The 15,297-nt window shown below is 28.9% G+C and overlaps 1 protein-coding gene across 1 annotated transcript in view; it reads left to right on the top strand.

Moving 5' to 3' along the window:
• LOC106470059 overlaps positions 1-11,875 on the top strand; it is an 18,930-nt gene extending 7,055 nt beyond the window's left edge. Inside the window, exons 2-4 of the mRNA XM_022398597.1 lie at positions 1,853-2,753; positions 7,613-7,775; positions 11,629-11,875. Of these exons, the coding sequence (XP_022254305.1) occupies positions 2,126-2,753; positions 7,613-7,775; positions 11,629-11,875 (1,038 nt within the window). The 5' untranslated portion in view covers positions 1,853-2,125. The remainder of the gene's footprint in view (positions 1-1,852; positions 2,754-7,612; positions 7,776-11,628) is intronic.
• Positions 11,876-15,297: the final 3,422 nt, after the last annotated feature.

Below are 15,297 nucleotides of genomic sequence, written 5' to 3'. Positions count from 1 at the left end.
CATTTTTTCAATTCACAAATGCACACTTGCATTGCCTACTAAGAAAGTTAGTACCGGTAGTCATCGGGTTAACCAATTTAAAGTATTTATAGATGCATGCTTAATATTGAAGTCAAATTCACAAGATATTGTACATTTTGCTGGTCTTAATCTGAGATATAATAAAATGTTAAATGTACACAAATTGTTAAATATCCTAATAAACCATGATCCTACTGTATTATATTAAAGTATCTCATACTTTAATAAATGTGAGAAATTTACAATAAGTTCTGACTCAGTAGCATGTTATTTTTAATTTGTTAGGAAAAAAAACTGTATATACAATACTTCATTGTACTTTTGCAGAATGGGACTGTGGTGTCCATGATCAGATGTGCTGTTTTGCAATATTACATAAAAAATGTACAAAATACCATGTTAAAACATCTTATAAAAGAAAATACCTTGTGCTTTTTTACATAGGTGTTATAACGGTCACTTCTTACATTCATGAAATGGGAAATACTGTATTTGTTTTATCTTTTCTTGCTTCTTATAGCAATGTTTTGGGTGTGTTTCCATATCTGTCATTTTTTAAGCATGAATTAAAATATAGGGAATTGAGTATGCTATATTAAAATGATTTTGAAAATACAAATCAGCAAATCACATAAAAACCACAGCTGAAATAAAGTTAAGGTGGAACAGAATGTATTAGAAATACATTTTGACATTTGATAGGAATTGTAATGCTACTGAAAATTACTTATTGTTGAGAAGAGTGTGTAATAGTTTTTTCCAACACAAATTATCCATACAATCAGATGATAAAGATGTGTTCAGATTGGAGACTTAGTATTTCGAAAATGAATTTATCCCTTATACTTAATGGAATTTGAAAACAAAGAAATATGAAGCAAATTGGGACATGAGGACCATCCAAAACAAGTTCTATACCTGCCTTTGTAAGAAAAGTGCAGCATCGTGTAACAGAGTATTTTTTTTATAATTGTTAAGGAAATTTCATCTGATTGTTTTTTGTTTTTTTTTCCTTTCCTGATTTGTCAGGTTATTCAAATTGTATATTTAGATGTAGACTAGTAAGTAAGTTGGGTAAATTTTTAGAATCTTTTGGACATTGTTCTGTGAGGTTTTCTTTGGTAGAAATCTTTTTTTTTAACATTTTGTAGTGTACTTTCAAGTTCAAATATTACATGACTAAGTCACATTAGGGTCTGTGCTGGCACTCCTGCCAATTTTTTGGCTCTGTCTGTAGTAACAAGAGGATATTCTAATCATGGGAATTCAGCATGATAAAACTGTAATTTAGAAATTCTTCTGGTTTAGATTCTTGGTTAGGAATAGTTTAATATTGGTAATGATAAATATAAACAGGTAAAGTTGGTTAAGCTTTTTTTCTAATTTTGAATGTGTGCTGAATATTGTTTATTTTCTAAAATGGGGAAAGTTGAGTACTAGTGTTACTGTCCAGCAAGCCAAGCAAAACCCTTTCTTAAAGATAAATACATATGTTATTTGAAGAATTTGTGAGTTACAGCTAGGCCTATAGAGGATTGAACTTTACTCAATGTAACAGTAGGTCAGAATAGTAAATATGTTGCTTTTTTACCCATTCATAGTTTATTAAATATAAATATTGTTATTTTATATAAGGAAACTTATTATTTATATATTGGTGATATAAAGTAATAACAATTTATAATTTCACAAAATGTGTATTGAATCTGTTTTTACTTTTCAGTCAATTGAAGCATGCATTGTGTATCTTTTTTTTAGGTTTTGTGTCTTGTTTTATGCTAGTATGTGTAATTTAATATTCTTTGTTTTATTTTTGTTTTACTCAATATAGGCAAAAGGATGTCAGGCTACAGAAAGACATGGTTTTTCTCAGATTAGTTTGCAACTCTTCAGAACTGAAAATGTAATATCACAAACAACTTTCTGTTTTGTTGTGAAGAGATTACAGGAGAGAAGAAAAACAAGAACAAAATACTGTGTTTAATAAATATTTATAAATGAACTGGGAACTCTAACATGGTTCATAATGTTATTGGGAATTGATTCATTCAGCTGTAGAAATTTTCATGTTAACAAGTTGGAGAATTATTATGTGTAAACAAATATGGAACTTCAAATAGCAGAGGCATCTGTTCTCAGTGTAGATGGAGGTACAGAAGTTGCATGGTGTGAAGATGCTGGTAGGCAGTCATCAGGAAACACACTGGATCATTTTGATTCAAGACATCGAAAGCGTGTTTTAACTGAAGGAGATAAGGAAGACAGAAAGGGAAAACCTCGTAAGGTTCAACAGTCTATTCAACAGTTAACCATGGGGCAGTGGAAGCTAGTTGACAAAGAAACTTCGAGGATTGTTAATCATAACAAGAATAATGGAGTTGCAGAAGTGTGTGTTGATGACAAACAAAATACAGAAAAGCACACTATCAGAGATGTTCAAAGTTTTTCTGTTCACAGTACTGGAAGAGCTATTTACTCTGGTAGAGAACACAATCTATCTGAATCATCTGAGGAACTAACCATGGATACCTCTTCAGAAAGTGAAAATGATATTGATATAGTCAGTTTGGTCACTTCAGTAGCATCGGCACAAGTAAACAAATCCCTTCCAAGTTCTCAGCCAGGCAGAAGTGCACAGTCTAACAATAATAGACATCAGTTACATAACAGTAAAAAGCCACATGAACTGATAATGTCCAGCAGCAGGGCCAACAATGATTACCATAGCACGGGTAAGTAAATTTTAGATAATCACCTCATTTAAATATATTTACAACTTGCAGTGGATAGTTGGAAATTTTAATATGTTAGAATATGTGCCACATTTTGAACACTAGTGTGATCATTTTCAAGTACAACACAGAACAATTAAATTTGAATATCATTATGAAAACTAATAGTATGATAAATGAGGCACGTGTGAGCATATGTAAAATTGAAGGTGAAAAGTGTTCTACCTTTAAACAATTTATGAAGGAAGTATGTTAAGATTATAATAGAACCTAATATAAGGGATGTAGTTTTTATGTAGATGTGAATAGGTTTATAGTGTGCAGAAGTCAAAAAAGGTAAAGAGATATTCCTGGATGTTTATTAATTTTGAGGTCATATGTTTTAATTAGTAAGGCTTCAGCTGTTTCTTTTTGTTTATGTTAGGTCTGTGTTTCAATTGAGAAGCAGTGTGAAAATGTGTAGTGATTGGATTGTATATGGTAATTTACATGTGAAGGGGGATTTCGGTGTTCTTTTATTCATGCGTTTAATTTGGTATCGGGAAAATTGCCCCCAATAGAATTGCCCTTCCAAAATTCAAAAGATTGTATTTATAATTACTTAACACTAACCCAGCTAACACACAATGTTCCTGAATATTTGTGTTGATAAAATCCACAACATCATGCATTATATGTTGTGACAACATTGTGTCACTGTTAGACAATAATGATGAAAATATATATAAATTCCATTAACAGTTTACATGTTTTAAAATGTGAACAACATCATTTGATATATTATTTGTATGGTTTATGCTTTTGAAAATTTACAAAGGAGGAAAATGTTTTCACAATGTTGCAGCAAAGTTGTATGCACAACTTTTATTGAAACACATTGTAACCTAAGTAATACGTTTACACTTTCTGCTGTGCAAGTACTTGTTATTTCAATTATTTTATGAATGTGAAATATATCATTTATCTTAGATTTTACTGTTCATGATTAATTATATATAGTTATCACAATGTTCTTGGCATAGGTATCACCAGAGTTGTATTTTCATAAGAAATACATAATGGCCTCATTTCTTACAGATAATTGTGTTTATTTTGGCTGTTTCACTATTTGCAGTGAATAAGCATTCAAATGAACTTATTAATTTAGTTAATGGTTAATTGTAAACTATGAGGTCAATTTCTCAAACTTCACATCATACACATAACGGCCTCATTTCTTACAAATAATTGTGTTTATTTGGGTGATTCAAGGTATGTTTCTATTGTTTATGTATTATGATAATATTTTATCACAAATGCATATAATACAGTTTTTTATATTTTTTTAATTTTCTAGGAATTTACGATCTTCTGTAGTTTTAATTTATGTGCATGTATGCATATAGTGTTTTTTAAAAAAAGAAGCGTTTTATGTAGTTATAATTGTACGTTTATTCTACAAAATTATGTTGAATTAAAAAATAAATAGATTAACTGGCATTTTGTTGTGGGGGCAATTTTCATGGGGTGTAATTTTCCTAGAACTGTTTAATTTGCATCCAGTTTCACCTATATAGAAATTGGAACAGTTGTTACATTGTATTTTGTATATGGTTTCTGCTTATGGAGGTTCATCATGTAGTTTTTTTAACATTTGTTTAATTTTTTGTTTGTTGGATGAATACAAGTCTTTTATGAACATTTATGTTGTACTTATGTATTAATCTTTGCCATATTTCTTTTAGGGGAATACTTAGATTATCAATGAATGAAATTGTGCCAGCAATTATTTTATAAGGTTGTTTTTGTGTATTGTTTTGAGTGGTGATGAGTAGATCAGGATTATAATTTACTCTATTATGAAACTGGCTTGCTATTTGGTGAACTGTTCTAATGGGGAACACATTAAGGCTTGTAAAGTATTTGGTTCATCACATTTTCTGTTCTCTAAAGAAATATAGCATATTTTATTTATCAGAGTAAGTTTATTGTTCTCTGTTTCTACTCATGTTATTTCTGATAATAGTTTTTCATAGAATTAATCCACTTAAAATATATAGTAAGGTATATACCATTGTAAGACAATTGTAGAGAAGATAAAATACCACTTTAATTTAATTTTGTAGTTTTATTGTTTAGATGTATTTTTATAAAATATTTGGATAAATAATTTTTATTGAACAAAATATTTTTATTGATGTATAAATGTGTAGCATATTTAAAATTTGGAACTATTTGAGATTTTATGTGGTATTAATTTTTTATCGAATGACTGATTTTACTTGTCCGTATGTATATACATCTAAAACATAAAATATAGATAATTACATTGCAGTGAATAAGCTTTCTAATGAACTTATTAATTTAGTTGAATGGTTAATTGTAAACTACGAGATCAATATCTCAAACTTCACATTATACACATAAATTTAAGTGGAACTTGTTGACATAGCCTCTTCAGTTTATTACGAGCAAGGTGTGGTTTGTAAAATCCAAATCATCTTTAAAAAGTGGATATTTATGTCTTTCTAAGTTGCAGTGTTACATTTATTACAGTAACCATAATACATCTGTATTAGTCAGTACTACTTTTTTTAATAAGACATTAGTGACTAATCTTATTTGCTAATTTAATAATTAATTGGAATTTTGAATTGTATATACTGTAGTTGCCACTTTTATCATATTCAAAACTAAAATGTTCATATATCTATCAATTGTAAAATTAATATAAAGGAATTTCATGTAATCAAATAAAGTATCTTGCAAGTATCATAGGAATTTTATAGATACTGGGGCGAAAAAAGAAAAGTACAAAAGCTGATGAGATCTTTATGGTGTTATATGATTTTTAGGATCCCAGAGTTAATTTAAGTAGTTAATATACTTTTCTTATAATTATTTTATACTTGTAGAACAGTAGTTACATTCTTTTATACTATACTATGTTTCAATACAGGATACTGATTAAAAGTCATTTATAAATTCAATACATCTGATACTGTATATTTGTATTAATCCATTTGCCTGTCACTCTGCTCATCGTGTAAGCTATCGACTTTTGAGTAAGTGCATTTGTTATCAGCATGTTGTTTGATTAGCATTTAAATTAACAGTAGATAATTAATTCAGATTATTAGAAATTGTTTTTGCAGACTTTTAATTCATTGGAATTTTAACAAATGCTTCTGTTTCCAAATAATTTATTCACTGATTGAAATATTAGTTCAGAATAAATGTATCAAAGTAATATGTTAATATATTTTTGCCATCACTATAAGCCAAGTACATGATATAGTTTGACAGTTAAAAATTGGCATCCACTTACCTGGCTGGACAAGTTATCTAAAAATATTAACATCAAACCTTGCTAAAATTTTAAATGTTTGTGTAAGATCTTAAAGTGAACATATGGAAAGTGGTTACATGAGAAAGTAGTATTTCTTATAAATACCCATACACTTTAATGTAATACATTTAGGTAGATTACAATACTTATGAATTATTGAAAAGGAATTGTGTGTATGCAGAGCTAAGATTCTTAAGAGAGAAAGCTACCAAATGTATTCATAAGTATCTCAGTTTTCTAGTTTTTTATCTACAAAATATGGCTTCTGAATTATGGAATAGCAAAAAAGTTTGTTTGTTTCAGACTATATTTTTTTTAGTTTTGTTAACAAAATGTGATTACCTATTTTATACACAAACCTTTGTATTCCAAAATAGTTTGGGGAATCAGTTTGATGAATGGTTTCTACACACCATTGTACCTACCTTCTCATCCATCAATGCTGTTTTTCACAACTATATACCTTTAAAACTCACTGGGATGACACTTCCTGTTATCAGTTAAGCTGGGTTGATAAGAGTTGATATAGTTTAAAATTTAAGTACTCTGTTGGTCATGGTGTAATGTGACTTGTTCTTTAATCTGAATCACATATGCTTTATATTTTGAGCTGTTTTATAATAACAAGCTGGTTATATATACACAAAATGTTCCAGTGTGTTTTAGATAATTACATCTTTGGAACTAACTGAACTCCACTAAAATGAAAACCTTTCCATTTGCATCAGAAATTAATTGAAGTATGATTAGACAACTTTTCCCTTGGAAATAATTCCTCTTAAGCATTTTTGTTCCCCCTCTCCATCTTGGTTAATTTCAAGTTTTGTATTATTGTACAATGACTTTATATAAAGTTACTTAACTAATCAAAATGTTAAAATACTATTATGTATACAATTGGACAGTAATAGTATTAAAATTACATTGTAAAATAAAATATATTAGATCAGAGTTAAGTACATTATTGAAATTTAAAAATGATTAAAATATGTAAGATAATGTAACATGTATCCGAGATATGTAGTGAAGACTTAAATACTCGAGAAAATAGAAAATTATTTTTAGATTTACAAGTAGGAAATTTGTTTTTTTTATAATTATTGTGCCTTGAATAATTTGTTCAAGTTAATGAATTTTTTTTTATAATTAGTTATTATTTATATACATCAAAATATACTACAGTCATGTTTTGTTAAATTAAAGAATGGGAAAGACCTTTAGCATTTGTTTAATTTTCTTAATCATTTATATTTATCACATATACACACCTTACAAAAGAAGAAAAATAAAAAGTGAAGTAATTAAGTATCACTGAGAAATTATTGAAGTTTATAAATGATTCTTGTCAAGTTAGAAATATTGTGCTTTAGTGGCATCATAACAGTGCTCTTTAGTACGTTTATTCACAAATATCCTAATGCCAAGAGTTTAGTTTTTCATTAAATAAGTTTGCCCAGTGGTATCTCCACATTACAATGCATCCTAAGCTAAAACAGAAAATTGTTTTAATCGTTATTTATTTTTTAAATAGGTGGAACTTCTGATAGTGTGGACAAAGCTAATGTAACTTTACAGAATACCAACAAAAGAGACGGACAAGGATTGAGAGATTGGCCAGCAGCTCAGAATGTTCAGTTAGATGAAGAAGTGAATAGTGTTGAAGTTGTTAGCATAGAATCTTTACAGCCTTCTGGGTAAGAAGTTTGCATGAAATGTTAAGCTAAATGGACATATTTTTTAATGAATGATCCAAGGAGTCATTCAAACTTTGAATGTAATTGTCAGAGATTTGTGTAAAATTCTAAATGATTCATAATGAGTGATATAATTTCAGTAAAAGCATATTATTTTCAGAATAATTGATATCACAGCTTATTTTGACAATTTTTTTTATTTAGGGTTGGGACTCTAAACATTGAGTACTTTCAATAAAGTTTTATAAATGTAACTACCAAAAACAGCATGAGCTAAGACATGATTAGTTTGTAGAAGTAAATGTGACTCAAGTTTTATATTTTAATGATGTGCTTGTGATGTTATACACACAATTCGTAGTAAAACTAATGAACCATGGCATCACTGAGTAGCAAGTTAATTTTCTTTTCTGTGATTTGTGTATCACAGCTAGAATCATATGTGTGGACTTCATTGAATTGCTAATAGCTCTCAATGGCTGATGTAATTTATACTTAGGTTTTGGAAGGAAAATAGTAATATTGACAATGAATATTTCAAGCATGTGGGAATATTTTTATAGCAAATGAAGAAGAGAAGAAAGCAAAATGTAAGTTGCGGTAACCTGACTTATCCTACAACTCAAATAGTACAGTTGCAGTGAATAATCATTAGAACTTAAACATCCAGAACAAAGAAATGTTAAAGATAATCCACAAAAACCAATAGTTGGACAATTTTTTAAACATCGATGCCAGTGTTACTAAAATAGGAGTAAAGAGTAATTGGTATGATAGTAATGTACTTACAGCAACTGAGCAGTAAATCTTTAAATCTGAGCTTTAAATCCTTGGTATCATACCTGGTACCTATTTACATAATTTCACATCACAAGACAATAACCACTTATTGAACATATGCATAACTTAAATCAAACTGAACTAAAAACCATCTTTTAGTATGTACACAATGTTTTACTGACAACAGATGTCTTTGAATACAGAGTTATACACTACAGTAATGGCTAATTTTCTTCTGAATTGGGAAATGAGAAGTTCTGTGCTGGACACAAAGTATGAAGAGGAAACTCGCATTAAGATTTTTAAAAGTCTTTGGAAATCATCATTAAAGGTTTAAACAATTGGGATAAGATCTTTTGATGTGAACACGGTAATGCTTATATTATGTTTAAAGCATGACAGTCAGAATTAGTAAAAGAAAAAATAAGCTCCATAATACATCATTTATCCTTAAATTTGGATTCAAAACTTTTCTCTATTGATCAAGGTAAATTCTACAGGATTTCAAGTACTAGAATACTCAATTCTCCTGTTACCTATACTAATCTATATTTTCACAAAAGAACCTGTAATATATATTTTCAGAAGTTTGTGAATGATACTGTTTTCTCCACATTTTTGTTACATCACATCATATACCAATGTTGTTTCTCATATCAGTCTTCTATGTTATAGATAGTTATGTTAATTCTCACATTTAATGATTTATTGCATCACTGTGTCTTTATGGTCAGACTAATTGAAGTGGAAAGCTTATTGTTTTAAGTGAAAATAATGGAAAGCACAGAATTCTATGTGCTTTTTGTTAGTTAACTGAAATTGTTTTCAATGAAAACAGAATATAAACTTTGTATAACTTTTATCTTGCAAAGTTTTAAATGAAATTAAATCAAGACACTACATCATATTCAAAAAATGTAGTGTAAATGTAACAGTTTTCTGTTAATGTTTTCCTTACCTCAGCGTAATTTTGCAAGATACACATATCTCATTGCTGTATTTTACAGCCTAAACTCTTTGCATATAACCGGATGATAACCAGAACATGTATGTTGACTCAAGCATACTTCCAGTAAATGAATTTGACAGCATGAAAGCAAATTTTTTGTCACATGCATTCTCTGATTTGATGAGGTTTAAGGGACTTCATCACTTTGTGCATTACATCTGGACAAAATTGGAGTACCTTTTAAAGAAATGACAGGTATGAACTTGTTACACAAGGTGGAGAATAGAGTGGCTGTAAAGGTAAGTTGGAGGCCATACTATAAACAGAGCACTTAAGTTGCAATAATTCTTTAATCAAATAAAAACTGTCGTTTCCAGTGTTCTATTGATATTTTAAGAACTTATACATGGAAAGATGAAAAAAATGTGATAACTATATTTTTTGCTAAAAAACATGCCTAAGCTTGTTCAAAGGCAGGGTGTGAGAATTGGGTGTTTTAAGCATATCTTTATTGCAACAAATGCATCACAAAAAAACAACAACAAACAAACAGTCAGTGAATTTACCACAATTCCAGTTCTTTCTAAGTTGCAAAACACTTGAACAGCACCAGAAGAAATGTTTGAACAGTTGACTAAAGATTTGGCAATCACAATAGTGCTAGATGACCATATCAGCTAAAATATCAGATGTAAAAACCCTACAAATGCCTGGTGAGTGCTGGTTTTGTATGGAAAGGTTATTTGATGCTTGAAACCTCTTCAAATGGCAGTAATTGAACCATCATCAAAAGACAAAGTGTCTATTTCTTCAGTTGCATTTGTTCTAATTTTCTTAGTGTTCCAACATTTGATACAAAGAGAAACCAACTCTGTAACAGTGAAAAATTACAAAAAACAATATAATACATCAAATGACAAAATTAGTTTGAAATTAGTATCTTTATGAATGAATGCATCTTTTCTAGATCTACATCATAAACATATGAAATTTATTGGTGCAAAAAATAACTGTTAAAAAACGTAAGCTAACAATAAAAATTGAGATCCAGTTGAAAAATGCCAAATGTAGCTATAAACCAGTGACACAGGAAATACTTTAGACTTTCTGCTGGAAAATTGTACAGTGATGATCACGTCCTTTTACCAAGCTCTGTGTTGGTACAAAACAAAGTAGAAAACTACTGTAAAGCTAGATATTTTCCCACCCAAGAAGATGCACTACAGTAGTGGAATGAACATTGTTTGTTTCCTCAGTTGGCACACTTAGATAACAATTATTTTAGCATTCTGATAACATTGTGCTTATTGAGTGAATGTTCTTGTCTGCTGGGTTTCTCATAACTAAGTGTGAAACTCTTTAAGCTACATAAATATAAACAGAATTTTATTTCTGAATGTATAGATAAATCATAATAAAGTTTAAAGAAACAATTGTGTCATTTTGTTATATGTTTTATAGTATTTACTAATGAAATATTTGGACAAGTATTAGGCTTTAAGCTATCAAGAAGTATAGTGTGTTTGTTTAACCTCCTCATAGTTTCTGTTACTGCATACATAATATAAATAGTAGTAAATGTACTAAATAGGTTTAGACATGTAAAAAGTTATTCTGCATTATAATGTAACTAACAAATACAATACCAACTTTTATGGTTTTTTTTGTTGTTTAAGCTGTTCATTTAACCATGGTTATTAATACAGTTTAAATATTTACTAAATTATTGAATGCTTGTGTTTTTTTACTTTTATGAAATTATATGTTATGTCATAACATTTAATCTTTTTTTTTGCTTTTTTTTTCTAAGTTTAAACAGTTCCTGCTGTTAAGGATTACAAATGTTATATCTAGTGCAACCATGGCTGTAGCCTTGCTTAAGTGGTTTTATACTTGCCCATCTTCCTGTATCCTAGCAGCTGCATTTCTGAACAGAGAATAATCCATATCAACTTAACTAATCAATTTCTGGTAAAACTGTTTTCAGCAAATATGTTTGTACACAAACACACCCAAAAATATTCTTATAAATATTTAATCTTCAATTTTTGAAGATGTTTCAAATCAAGTAATTTAAAGCTAATTGAAGAAAACTGTTCTTATAAAATATGTGTTTACTAATAGGTCTAACACAAAGGAAATAGTTGAGGGAGACACTCAGCCATTAGTGGAAGGTGCTGGAAACAACTTTAGACCATCGCCTGATTCTGGTGCTCCAGCTTTTACAAAATGTAGAAGTAGAAAGCAACCTTCCAGTAGACCTGTTGTAATTGACTTAACACATTCAGATGATGAAATGGTACATTTAAATTCCCCTTCTTCATCTCGGAGAGTTAGAAACAACCTACAAACTCCTGCAATGAACAGGTAATTTCTCATGTACATGTGATATGTTTCTACTGTCATGTGTGTTTTAATTACATTACCTTTTACAAATTTCTTTTTAACCCAAATGAGCTCCTCTTTAACTGAATTAAAAAATAGTATTTTCTGAATGACTTAATTGATTTGGTTTTGTGTTCAAGCTTAATTATTTTTGTACAATTTAAATACTTTATGTCTTGCATTCTGCTAAAGATGTGATTCTAGTTATTCTAGATTTTGTTGATGCCATCATGATTGAAACTTCTGGCATCAGTGTTCTACATTTGCAGTAGTAACTATCATTGCTATGAAAACAAATGATAGAGTTAAGACTTTTTACTTTTTCTCCTAGGTTTTACTTTGATCTTCAAGTCTTTTCTTGAGTTTGAGTAAGCATAACTGATGTGTTAGTTTAAAATTGTCAATTGTATCATGTTTTATAAAGTTGTTACACTGTACAAATTTCACTATTTACTCATAAAAAATGTTTTTGCAAAACATTTTTTAACAAGAAAAAGCATTAAAAATAGTTTATGTCAAATGTTGTGTATTTATTAATTGTTTAGATTTTTACCTATAAAAAATTAACTGATAACACATAAAAAATGCAAACTTTACTACTTTATGTTCATTATATTTACACTGCAATTCTACATTCTGTATTCACTGATTTAAGCAAGTTTCAGTTGTTATTCTTGCTGATACATGTATACTGTTTTTTACCAAAGTAACATATGTTACATTAAATTACAGCCTCCAAACAAATGGAACTGCAATAATATTCACGATATAAAAATAACTGCAACTGAAAAAATGTTAGTAAATTTACAGGCAGTCACTGATGCTTTACATTTAAAATGAAAAGTGTAACACTTTCTGTGTATCACTATCATAAACATAAGTGTTACTTTACAATTTGGAGGAAATCCATTGTAGTTTCATGAATACTTAATTATTTTTAAGGTAAAAAAAAAATTCCAAATGAATAAACTGCAGAAATGAGACAATTCATAACTGATCTTGTACTCTTGTAATCACCATTTATGTAATATTCAACATTATTTTATGCAGACATTTGGTTCACAGCTTCAAAAACAGTATTTAACAACTTAAATGTTTAAATTTCATTTAAGTTAATCACCCAATTCTACTACACAATATCAAGTGGGCAAAAAAAACCCTATAATTTTGGTGTTCTAGAATTACTGAATTGAAAATGGCTTGAATATTACTCTTGAAACATTGTACATACTATCACAGTGACAGTAATGCAGTAAATAAGAAAAAAATATTTCTTTATATGATTATACTGTGTGTCACTGCAAACCAACAGTGATAAATTTAGTTTAAGCCTAATAAATATCTACAATACATAAAGCATATTTTGTAATTTCAGTACTGTTACGAAACAGTTCACTCACTAATAATGACTCACTGCTACTGTATTTGTCCTTGGATTTTTTAAATTTCAGTAGCTATTGTCAAAAAACAAATATTTTATTTCGTAAAATTTGCTTTACATAGGCTGCATCTGTCAACCTACAAGAGATTTTGCTCAATTTTAACCAAGTTGTACATGTTTTCCACATTTTCCAGAGAAAAAAGATGAAGGAATGTAGTCTCTTTAAAATAACCTGCATAATGTTTATAATAAGACATTTAAAGTCCATTATAAGAGCTTCAAAAAGAAAGTCCATTGTGGACTGAGAGTTCACTTTTAATTGTAGACTTTCACTGTATCTGTTGGACGTATCCCAAGGACAGAGCTGGGTATGCAATTTGCTACTTAATTTTTTCAACATTAAATTTAATCAACATTTTCATTAACTGATAACTTTACATGACACTAATTGATGTAATGAATGCTCAATTGTTCATGGATTATCAATTAAAGCAAGGATTTTCAGTGGCATTCATTCTCAAAGAAACCTGTTTTAAGACAGGGAAAGTGGATCAGAAGTGAGGAAGGGTAGAAGTCAAATCAAGAAACTTGGTAGAAATGGCAAAGCAGTTGTGTCATTTCTTGTTAAAAGCAGCCCAGTTCACAGTAGAGGTGTGGTTAAGATTTCTACTGTCTGAATTTGGTACATTTAATGCATTAAATTTAATAATAATCTTGAATTTTGCTTCTGCAGAGAACTATATTCTACATCAAGATGCAAGAAAGTTCCTAAAAAATATTTTAATTATGAAATACTTCTTTAATTCAGGCTTAAGCTCTTATTCTAACCCCAGTATAAACTGAAAGTAAATGGCGTAAATCAGAAAAGAGTGGGAAACTTAAATAACAGCAATATCTTTATTCTCTACATTATAGCTGGATATTTTATTACTGTATATTTTGGTTATTATAGGAAACAAGCCAAAATGCTGAAAGTTTTATTTACAATCTTTGACTTGTAGAAATTTTGTTATGTGAGTTCTGTTCAAACTCAACTATTTACAATAGCTACTGTGTAATGATATATGGGCTATTCTAAAATATTTTTTTTTATTTTTTTACTATATTGGAAAGTTTTATTTGAATTTAGTTTGCTTTTGGACTTCTAAGTTAGCATGCCAAGTTTAGTATAGATTGATCAACTTGTATAAGGAGAAGATGTGTCCACATACAAGCAGAAAGTTTTGTTTGATACTGGATACTTACATCACTTGTATGAGTGATATCTATAGCGCATGTGAGAAGAGCATACTCGAGTCTGCCAAGCTTTGACTTTGTACTACATTGCATAATTGTTACATTTTCATGTACAACAGTGTAGAATTAAAAAAGTAACTTAATCTTAAATTGTACCTGAAGATGTATGTCATATTGAATGAAAGGTAGTTTTAAAATGTCTTTAAAAAATTCAAAACAAGCTAAAAAATAATTATTCTCTTGTGAAAATAATTAATTAATTAATTAGTTGAATCTAATTGTTTAATGAGCTAAACAATTAATCTATTAGCAAATTCCTCTACTTGTGTTTTACTCAATGTTGAAGGAGGTTAAGAAACCAAAAATGTAAGATCATAATGATGCCATCTGATTAGTAGAAATGAACTTCATTTGTTTTAGAACATTGACACTAATGTCAAACAATTCAGTCTTATATAAATATGCTTCTACTTCTTTAGTGTAAGAGAGTGCTGTTTTATAACATTTAAAATAATTTATTAAACATTTTGAAATCATCAAAATTCCATCATCAGCAATCTAGAGGTACAAAACAAACAATATTTGTAATTACAACAGAAATTTGATATACATTAGAAGTAAACAATTTGAATATACAAATTATAACAGTAGAAAATGAAAAATGTGACACAAGTGAAATAATTAAATTAAAATAGGTTTAAATCAAGTGAAGACTGAATTATTTAGGGAAGGGAGAAGAGTTTTTTATGTATAATGTTTCTTTTATAAGACGTTCATTGTCATGCTTAGCT

The sequence above is a fragment of the Limulus polyphemus genome, unplaced genomic scaffold (genome assembly GCF_000517525.1).
Source record: "Limulus polyphemus unplaced genomic scaffold, Limulus_polyphemus-2.1.2 Scaffold3796, whole genome shotgun sequence".
Classification (NCBI taxonomy): Eukaryota; Metazoa; Arthropoda; class Merostomata; order Xiphosura; family Limulidae; genus Limulus; species Limulus polyphemus.
The sequence above is the reverse complement of the archived record's forward strand: the minus strand, read 5'-3'. Positions and strand labels throughout refer to the sequence as shown.